The sequence below is a fragment of the Bos taurus genome, chromosome 15 (genome assembly GCF_002263795.3).
Source record: "Bos taurus isolate L1 Dominette 01449 registration number 42190680 breed Hereford chromosome 15, ARS-UCD2.0, whole genome shotgun sequence".
Classification (NCBI taxonomy): Eukaryota; Metazoa; Chordata; class Mammalia; order Artiodactyla; family Bovidae; genus Bos; species Bos taurus.
The window spans coordinates 46006008-46017464 of NC_037342.1; the positions used below are offsets into that span (position 1 = coordinate 46006008).

Sequence of the window (11457 nt, forward strand, 5' to 3'; positions counted from 1 at the left end):
AATCAACAAAATTAGAAACGAAAATGGAGAGATCACAACAGACAACACAGAAATACAAAGGATCATAAGAGACTACTATCAACAATTATATGCCAATAAAATGGACAATGTGGAAGAAATGGACAAATTCTTAGAAAAGCACAACTTTCCAAAACTGGACCAGGAAGAAATAGAAAATCTTAACAGACGCATCACAAGGACAGAAATTGAAACTGTAATCAAAAATCTTCCAGCAAACAAAAGCCCAGGTCCAGACGGCTTCACAGCTGAATTCTACCAAAAATTTAGAGAAGAGCTAACACCTATCCTGCTCAAACTCTTCCAGAAAATTGCAGAGGAAGGTAAACTTCCAAACTCATTCTATGAGGTTACCATCACCCTAATACCAAAACCTGACAAAGATCCCACAAAAAAAGAAAACTACAGGCCAATATCACTGATGAACATAGATGCAAAAATCCTTAACAAAATTCTAGCAATCAGAATCCAACAACACATTAAAAAGATCATACACCATGATCAAGTGGGCTTTATCCCAGGGATGCAAGGATTCTTCAATATCCGCAAATCAATCAATGTAATACACCACATTAACAAATTGAAAAAGAAAAACCATATGATTATCTCAATAGATGCAGAGAAAGCCTTTGACAAAATTCAACATCCATTTATGATAAAAACTCTCCAGAAAGCAGGAATAGAAGGAACATACCTCAACATAATAAAAGCTATATATGACAAACCCACTGCAAACATTATCCTCAATGGTGAAAAATTGAAAGTGTTTCCTCTAAAGTCAGGAACAAGACAAGGGTGCCCACTTTCACCATTACTATTCAACATAGTTTTGGAAGTTTTGGCCACAGCAATCAGAGCAGAAAAAGAAATAAAAGGAATCCAAATTGGAAAAGAAGAAGTAAAACTCTCACTATTTGCAGATGACATGATCCTCTACATAGAAAACCCTAAAGAGTCCACCAGAAAATTACTAGAAATAATCAATGACTACAGTAAAGTTGCAGGATATAAAATCAACACACAGAAATCCCTGGCATTCCTATACACTAATAATGAGAAAACAGAAAGAGAAATTAAGGAAACAATTCCATTCACCATTGCAACGGAAAGAATAAAATACTTAGGAATATATCTACCTAAAGAAACTAAAGACCTATATATAGAAAACTATAAAACACTGGTGAAATAAATCAAAGAGGACACTAATAGATGGAGAAATATATCATGTTCATGGATTGGAAGAATCAATATAGTGAAAATGAGTATACTACCCAAAGCAATTTATAGATTCAACGCAATCCCTATCAAGCTACCAACAGTATTCTTCACAGAGCTAGAACAAATAATTTCACAATTTGTATGGAAATACAAAAACCTCGAATAGCCAAAGCGATCTTGAGAAAGAAGAATGGAACTGGAGGAATCAACCTACCTGACTTCAGGCTCTACTACAAAGCCACAGTTATCAAGACAGTATGGTACTGGCACAAAGACAGAAATATTGATCAATGGAATAAAATAGAAAGCCCAGAGATAAATCCACGCACATATGGACACCCTATCTTCGACAAAGGAGGCAAGAATATACAATGGATTAAAGACAATCTCTTTAATAAGTGGTGCTGGGAAATCTGGTCAACCACTTGTAAAAGAATGAAACTGGACCACTTTCTAACACCATACACAAAAATAAACTCAAAATGGATTAAAGATCTAAACGTAAGACCAGAAACTATAAAACTCCTAGAGGAGAACATAGGCAAAACACTCTCCGACATACATCACAGCAGGATCCTCTATGACCCACCTCCCAGAATATTGGAAATAAAAGCAAAAATAAACAAATGGGACCTAATTAACCTTAAAAGCTTCTGCACATCAAAGGAAACTATTAGCAAGGTGAAAAGACAGCCTTCAGAATGGGAGAAAATAATAGCAAATGAAGCAACCGACAAACAACTAATCTCAAAAATATACAAGCAACTCCTACAGCTCAACTCCAGAAAAATAAACGACCCAATCAAAAAATGGGCCAAAGAACTAAATAGACATTTCTCCAAAAAAGACATACAGATGGCTAACAAACACATGAAAAGATGCTCAACATCACTCATTATCAGAGAAATGCAAATCAAAACCACTATGAGGTACCATTTCACACCAGTCAGAATGACTGCGATCCAAAAGTCTACAAATAATAAATGCTGGAGAGGGTGTGGAGAAAAGGGAACCCTCTTACACTGTTGGTGGGAATGCAAACTAGTACAGCCACTATGGAGAACAGTGTGGAGATTCCTTAAAAAACTGGAAATAGAACTGCCTTATGATCCAGCAACCCACTGCTGGGCATACACACTGAGGAAACCAGAAGGGAAAGAGACACGTGTACCCCAATGTTCATCGCAGCACTGTTTCTAATAGCCAAGACATGGAAGCAACCTAGATGTCCATCAGCAGATGAATGGATAAGAAAGTTGTGGTACATATATACAATGGAGTATTACTCAGCCATTAAAAAGAATACATTTGAATCAGTTCTAATGAGGTGGATGAAACTGGAGCCTATTATACAGAGTGAAGTAAGCCAGAAGGACAAACATAAATACAGTATACTAACGCATATATATGGAATTTAGAAAGATGGTAACAATAGCCCTGTATATGAGACCAGCAAAAGAGACACTGATGTATAGAACAGTCTTATGGACTCTGTGGGAGAGGGAGAGGGTGGGAAGATTTGGGAGAATGGCAATGAAACATGTAAAATATCATGTAGGAAACGAGTTGCCAGTCCAGGTTCGATGCATGATGCTGGATGCTTGGGACTGGTGCACTGGGACGGCCCAGAGGGATGGTATGGGGAGGGAGGAGGGAGGAGGGTTCGGGATGGGGAACACATGTATACCTGTGGCGGATTCATTTTGATATTTGGCAAAACTAATACAATTATGTAAAGTCTAAAAATAAAATAAAATTGGAAGAATAAAAAAAAAATCAGAATCTCAAAAAAAAAAAAATCAGGTTATGTATTTTCTTGCTATTGTGCTGTTTGAATGAATGTGTAGAGATTAAAACTGAAGTAAAATAAGTTTTTTTTTATAGTATGCACTTTTGTTGTAATGCTCAGAAAGGTATTCTACTACATGAGATCAATGGATAATTACCTTATTTTTAAATGTTTAAGGTTATTTATATGTGTGTATCCATGTGTAATGAACAGACACATATCCTTCACCCTTCTGTAATGTTTTCTTTGTAATGAATGAAGTGGACACATTTCATTTGTTTGTCAACTGTAGACATACCTCAGAGATACTATGGGTTCGGTTGCAGACCACTGCAATAAAGTGAGTATTGGAATAAAGTGAGTCATGTGAGTTTTTTGGCTTCCTAGCACATATAATAAAAGTTATATTTACACTAAACATACTAAAGACTATTAAGTGTGCAATGACATTATGTCTAAAAAACCAATTTATATGCCTTAATTTAAAAATACTTTATTGCTAAAAATCTAACCATTATCTGAGTCTTCAGCAAGTTACAATCTTTTTACTGGTGGAGGGTTTGAAATATTGTGAGAATTACCAAAACATGATATAGATACACTAAGTGCAAAAATGCTTTCTGGAAAAAGTGGTGCAAATTGACTTGCTCAACTCAGAATTGCCATAAATCTTCAATTTATTAAAAAAAAAATGCAGTATCTGCAAAGCACAGTAAAGTGAAGTGCAATAAAAAAAGGAATGCCTGTGGTCAATTATTCCAGAGTGATTTACTGAATAATATGTGCTTTACTGATTTATCAGAAGCATTTACACAATTCTTGCACAGCCTTTGAAGGTTCTATTTCTATTCTGATCCAGTGATATATCTTTCCATTTTTACATTATTCTAATATTATTTTCATTGTTACAATTTGTATTGCTTGTACTGTATTATCATTGTAATTCATTCAGGTTTTTCATTTTAAATAATTAAATTTTCTTTTTTACTTAGAAAATGCAGGCTACGTTGTACAAATCAAACAATACAGACAGGCTTAAAAAGTAAAAGTGTGATCTCAGTCACTTGCCCTGCTCCCTCAAGAATTCTACTTTCTGGGGATAATAACTGTTAACAGAATAATTTCTATTGATCTATAAATCATGTATACAAACTATTCTTCTATAGCACAATAGACTTTGTAAGAATCCTTAAATATGGTTATTTTTATTTTTTATGCTTGAATTTTGAGAAAAAGCTGGGTTCTAATGTTAGACTTATCTGACAATAATTTCCCTTTTAGACTTTCAGTAATAAAGGAGCTTTTAAATAGCTATAAGTATATTTTATTATGTCAAACTCTAATAAGTTAGATGATCAAATTATCAAAACTGATTAATGCATTTGAATCTTATTATTAGGTATTTGACATTTTATTTACTATTCTCTTCACTTTCATATATGTTTGGAAATTTCCATAGTAAGACTTTCAAAAAGAGAGAAAAACATGACTAAATCAAACTATTAAGTTTGTCTTTGCCCTTCATTCCATATACCTAGAAGCCTCTCATCATTCCCTATCATATTTGACCTTAACATTGAATTCTGCTAGCAACACAGATCCACTTCCAAAGGATGAACAAAGGGCAAAAGAAAGAAAAGTGTAAAAACAGGGAGAAGAAGCATTTTCCTCACTCAGACCTAGCAGCCATGTGTTACTATGCTTTGTCCTTAATTTTCCTAATCTTTCAGTTACTTCTAGATTACAATCCCATTACTGTAATGGGATATTATATAATATTATGGGCTAGCTTTGTTTACTGTCCTAATTTCTTTAAATGGTTTGTATGTTATTTAATGTTTACTTAAGCACTATAAGATATGTATTATTAATCTCATCATTTTGCAGATGAGGAAACCAAGGCACAGAAAAGCCAAGTAATTTGCTATTGGTCACACATCAACCAGAAAAACTAGGATTTAAACCCTGTAGTTTAACTGCAGAGCCCCAACTGCCAATCCGTGAGTTATGCTGTCTCCTGACAAATGGCAGCAGCCCATGAGCAGTTGACTCTCACTGTAGGAGAAATGACTGTGGGAACACAGATATACCACAAATATACATGTATACACAGATACACACACCCATTCACACTCCATTTAAAAGTTTAAAATTGTCACACATACAAAGTGTGACAATTTATGTATTTATGTTATACAGTTATATATAATTGATTTTGTAAGTCCTTTATATATTGAGGGTAATTTTAAAATTCTGTTAAAGTGTTTGCAAATATTTTCTCAGATTTATTTATTTTAAATTTTGTTTAGAGTGGCATTCTGATATTCTTAAATTGCCAGTTTTTTTTAAATTTTTTTTATTTTATTTTTAAACTTTACAATATTGTGTTAGTTTTGCCAAATTTTTCTTTATGATTTCTTTCTCTTTGTGTGTACGTGTGTGTGTGCTTGTTTAGGAAAGTTTTTACTACCAAAGATTGAATAGACTGATAGATAAATCAAAAAATAGATGGATAATCTAATTACATAGAAAACTAAAGTGTTTTTAAAAATTAGATAATTCAGTTGGGATTAAATATTGCTTATACGACCAGTCCTGGGTGTTCATTGGAAGGACTGATGCTGAGGCTGAAACCCCAGTACTTTGGCCACCTCATATGAAGAGTTGACTCATTGGAAGAGACCCTGATGCTGGGAGGGATTGGGGGCAGGAGGAGAAGGGGATGACAGAGGATGAGATGGCTGGATGGCATCACCGACTTGATGCACATGAGTTTGGGTAAACTCCGGGAGTTGGTGAAGGACAGAGAGGCCTGGAGCGCTGCAATTCATGGGGTCGCAAAGAGCTGGACACTACTGAGCAACCGAATTGAACTGGTACTTACATTATATGTATGTATAAATATGTTTATATAAACATGTATGTTCTAAAGTTAATATCCAATTGTTCTATATCATTTAGAAGTGATACACTTCAGATGCCACATTTGTAAAATATAAAATTTTCATACATACTAGGAAATGTTTCTGTTCTATAATATATTTATTGGTCAAATGCTTTATGCCAGTTCAGTACATACAATATTAGTAAGGAAGGAAATTTTTATTATATATTTTTATCTGGTTGGATATGTTTCCTCTGTTCCCTCATTTTTCTTTTCCACACCTCATTTTCTACTATAAAATTATGAATCTAGAAGAAATTAAAAATAAGTTTATTAAATTCCAGACTTCCCTGATGGCTCAGAAGGTAAAGCCTCTGTTTACAATGCAAGAGACCTGGGTTCGATCCCTGGGTTGGGAAGATTCCCTGGAGAAGGAAATGGCAACCCACTCCAGTACTCTTGTCTTGAAAATCCTGTGGATGGAGGAGCTTGGTGCAGGCTACTGTCCATGGGGTTGCAAAGAGTCGGGCATGACTGAGCGACTTCACTTTCACTTTATTAAATTCCATTACAAAAATCTGTGAATTTGGTTGGAATTTCAATGAATTTATGGATGAATTTGGATGAAATGAACATCTTTACAAGATTATGTTCCATGTAAGTCAGACACAACTTAGCGACTGACTGAATTGATGCATAAAATTAATCTGCCTATTCACTTATTCAAATATAATGTTTCATGGTTTTCTTCACATAAGTCTTTGAATGTTTTTTAACTGCACACTGTTAAGTTTAGCAACTGTGAAGGAATTCTTTTTTTTACTAAAATTTCTACTTATTTTTCACTTACTCATCTTACTAAACTTGCTTTGGATCCTTTTGCGTTTTTTAAAGATGTACAATTAGAGATCTGGAAATAGTCAGTTTTCTCAATATTTTTCCTTGAATTCTCTCTATTGTCCTTTAGGCAGGACTCCTCAAAATGCTTTAAAATATGTTCAAATATTCCTGTTATTTGTGTGCCTATAAATATGAGTTTGAGTTAACTCCAGGAGTTGGTGATGGACAGGGAGGCCTGGTGGGCTGCAGTCCATGGGGTCACAAATAGTCAGACACGACTGAGTGACTGAACTGAACTGATAAATAGCTCCGCCATAGTGGATGAGCTCTAAAACCCTTAAAATGGAGAAAGTCTGTGGATTTATCTTCAAGGAGTGGAGAGAACTGGGCTAAACCTTAACCTTCTCTACAACCAGTTTTTTAGTAGGAAAGGAACATAATTGCAGAATATAGAAAGGGTGACAAAGGCTTAGATGTACCAGTTTGAAAATTTCTGAGTCTTTGTTTCATCATCTGTATTTGGGGGATAATAATAATTAACTCATGGAATTAAGATTTAAAATTAAAAGGATAAAGAAACAATAATGACTGGCCCCAGGAGAGTGCCTGACACATGATAATTAGTATGATTCTTGCCAAAAGGCTTTGTGCAAAGAGAGAGAAAAGAGTGTTGAGGACAGAATAAGGCATATTTAAAGGACACCACAGAGTACAATGACCAAAGAGGCAGCTATTTTTACTGATGCACCTCAGCGTCCTCCTCACATTGAGAACAAATGACAGATGAATTCGTTTAAGGGCCGGGATTACAAACAACAATATCTTCCTTAACTTCCCTTTCCTGGCTTCAGAGCACTTGTTTAGGATTACTTTGTAAATATAAAGACAAAAATCTGCCTTCACAAATGTTGTCAGTTTGCAGCATAAAAATCTAACTGGTTTAAAGCAACTGCAGTATGTTTGTTTCCCAAATTTATGTAAAAGAAAGGATGCACTGTGAGCAGCTCTTAAAATCTTCTCAGAACTATGTGTAGTCCAGCCAAGGCTCGGTCACATAGTATATTCAAGATGATTGCTGGCTCTCTGGTTCTACTGAAAGATTCAAGGGCAGAGAAAATCAGAAATGGATTTCAACTGTCAGAACTACCAAGCAAAAAGAAAACTCTTTCTTCTAACATATGGAAGCAAATAAAAGTTGGAAGTCAATGGCCCAGTTTTGTATATTGATTGATAAAATACTTGTTACTCAAATAGTTTTTAACTGATCAATATGTGCGTGCTTTTTTTTCTTGGTGTTGACCTATAAAGAATATTAAATATTCATGGAAGAAGGAAACCAAACATATGTGACTGAATTTGTCTTCCTGGGCCTTTCACAGGATCCACACACACAAGTCCTGCTCTTCTTCCTTTTTCTGATCATCTACCTGCTGACTGTGCTGGGAAATCTGCTTATTATTGCGCTCATTCACATAGATTCCAGGCTCCATACACCCATGTACTTTTTCCTTAGAAACTTGTCCTTTGCTGATCTCTGTTTTTCTACTACTACAGTTCCCCAGGTGCTAGTCCACTTCCTAGTAAAAAGGAAAACCATTTCCTTTGCTGGATGCTCAACACAGATAGTTGTTTTACTTCTGGTTGGGTGTACTGAGTGTGCACTGCTGGCAGTGATGTCCTATGACCGGTATGTAGCTGTCTGCAAGCCCCTGCACTATACCACCATCATGACACATCGGGTATGTGCCCAGCTGGCCACAGGGTCCTGGGCCAGTGGAGCATTTGTGTCTCTGGTGGACACCACATTCACGTTGTGTCTGCCCTACCGAGAGAACAATATCATTAACCATTTTTTTTGTGAACCTCCTGCCCTCCTGAAGCTGGCTTCTGCAGACACCTACAGGACAGAAATGGCCATTTTTGCAATGGGTGTGGCCATCCTCCTAGCTCCTGTCTCCCTGATCCTGGTCTCCTACTGGAATATCATCTCCACTGTGATCCAGATGCAATCTGGGGAGGGACGGCTCAAGGCTTTCTCTACCTGTGGCTCCCATCTCACTGTGGTTGTCCTCTTCTATGGCTCAGCAATATTTGCCTACATGAGACCAAACTCCAAGATAATGAATGAAAGAGATAAAGTGATCTCTGTTTTCTATTCAGCAGTGACACCCATGCTGAACCCCATCATTTATAGTCTGAGGAACAAGGATGTCAAAGGGGCTCTCAGGAGGGTGACTGCAAAATAGTGTTTTTGAAAGTGGGAATCTCTGATTTTGATGACAATTTTAGGTATGTGGAGAGAAGTGACTTTTTTATAAAATTTTCCCATTTTCATTCCATTCCTACACTTCTGTTTTCTTCTCCTATTTTCCCACGTCTTCTCAAATAAGTTCAGCATATTGCCTAATCAAGGCAAGGGACCTTGATAGACACAGGAGAGTAATATAGAAAGGAAAAGAAGGGAGAAAAATATAGGAAGAAAGGGAAAGAGAAAAGAAAGGAAGGAAGGAAATGAAAGGTTGATGAATAAACAGTCACTACTCTTCAAGCCCATACAAGCTAATAAGGAAATCAAAACAAGTAGACAACTATACATCAAAAAAACAAAGACGCAAACAAAACTATCACAAATACAAGATTGTATTTCTGGCAAATGGATTCATTTTCTTCATACTTGCATGCATTCATCAAATATATTTTGAGTACATCATATATTTCAGGTATATTTCTGGAAGATCAGGCTATAGGTGTAAAAAGAATAAAGTCTTGATGGTGTTATATTTCTAGCATAGCTTAAAATTCTCATTTTAATAATATCTGAAATTTTAAAGAGAGAATATTTAAGGAACAGCAAATGGCAGAATTTTTCTAAGAGTATGTATATGTTGAGGGAGAGGGTGGGAAGATTTGGGAGAATGGCATTGAAACATGTAAAATATCATGTATGAAACGAGATGCCAGTCCAGGTTCAATGCACGATACTGGATGCTTGGGGCTAGTGCACTGGGACGACCCAGAGGGATGGGGAGGGAGGAGGGAGGAGGGTTCAGGATGGGGATCACATGTATACCTGTGGTGGGTTCATTTTGATATTTGGCAAAACTAATCCAATTATGTAAAGTTTAAAAATTAAATAAAAATTTAAAAAAAGAAAGAAAATAATGAGCTATAAAGACGAAAGTAAGACAGAGTCTAGATTGAGAAATACTCTTTTTTTGTACTGAAGAATTTGCCCAGCACGTAATTCTGAAAATGCTGAATATGGGTAATTTATAAGACAGTAATAGATAGTGAGGATGAAGTTAAGAAAATGAGAACTGTGGCACTACTTTATGCCTTGGTAAGGCATTTATAATGTAAACCATAGTTTTACGTATTATGACAAAATGATTCCTAGGTCGTTTTTTGAAAATATTGTTCAATACACAGTGGGGTAGGGAAGTTGATCTTAGGAATCTCCTTTTGTAATGAGTCCCAAATGATTCTTAAGCACACTAAAAATTGTACACTGCATTTTAGGTAATGGAATGGCTTTTGTAGAAGCAAATTGTATCATTTTTTGCTTAACATCTGATTCATCCATTAGGCTGCAAATTCCATGGCTGTAAAAACCGTGACTGCTTTGTTGATCTCTATATTATCATTTATAGTAAACTATCCAGCCATTGTTATTGCTCAAGAAATACCATTTTCAAATGAATGGATAAAGCTAGAGTTTAAAAGAGAGATATGGGCTGGAGAAATAGATCTTCAAGTTTACTGTAAATAATTGCAAGTGAAATTTGACATATCTCAGGATATATGCCAAAGGTTTTAATCAGAAAACCAAGCTTATGCATTGCAATCTTGAAGGAGTTATATTAAAATGCAAATTCTTGGTCCTATTATAGACCACAGGGGTGGCAAAGATGGAGGCAATACAGATGTTTTGTAACAATATCCCAAGGTAATTCTGAAGTGCAATCGTGGATGAGATGTGATGTTCAATAAAGATAGTGGGAAAGAATCCAAGACAGAACCTTGCAGTTACTAACATTTCAAGGTGGAAGTATAGCCAATGAAGTCTGAGGCAGCAAGAATCAGAGAAACAGATGGAGTGTCAGATGTGGTGAGAGGAGTGACCGTCCAGGAAAGATTTCTCAAATGACTCAGAGTTTTATGTATTATTGATAAAAGCCTATTGAATTCATCAATTTTGTCATTATTGACCTTGGCAAAGATTATTACAGCAGAATAATTGAATGGCATAATTATAGACTTTTGGAAATCATAGAGAATCAATTTGTGAGGAGGCAACTTTTAAGTTGAAAACTGAAGGATGAAGGAGTCAACCAGATAAACGTGTGATGGGGGATGGGGTGGTGGTGGTAAAAGGCTAGAATCCTTTTCTTTTTACTAAGAGAGGCTTTTCTCACCCCTAATATAACAAAAATATTATATGTCATCTTCCAGTTCTAGTTCTAGTTTTGATACCCCAAATCTGGATTCACCTTTTGGTGGGTATCAAGTCAAAAGACACAGCTAAGGCAAAGTCAAGAGAAGGAAGGATTTCTTGTTTCTTGACTTTTCTGTATTCTTTTGCTCCCTTAAGATCATTAATTGCTGAGACCTGCTCAAGGGCTAGCAATATGGCCAAACTTAGAGCCCAAAATGGTTTAGGTGAAAAACGGCTTCTTCCTATGTCAAGAAAGCCATGCCTGGTTCTCTT

At 35.8% G+C, this 11457-nt stretch overlaps 1 protein-coding gene across 1 annotated transcript; it reads left to right on the forward strand.

The window, feature by feature from the left end:
* Positions 1-8071: 8071 nt before the first annotated feature.
* OR2D3G (olfactory receptor family 2 subfamily D member 3G) lies at positions 8072-8995 on the forward strand. The gene has a single exon (NM_001389885.1). It carries the CDS (start codon positions 8072-8074, stop codon positions 8993-8995), a length of 924 nt encoding a protein of 307 aa, NP_001376814.1.
* The last annotated feature ends 2462 nt before the right edge of the window (positions 8996-11457 follow it).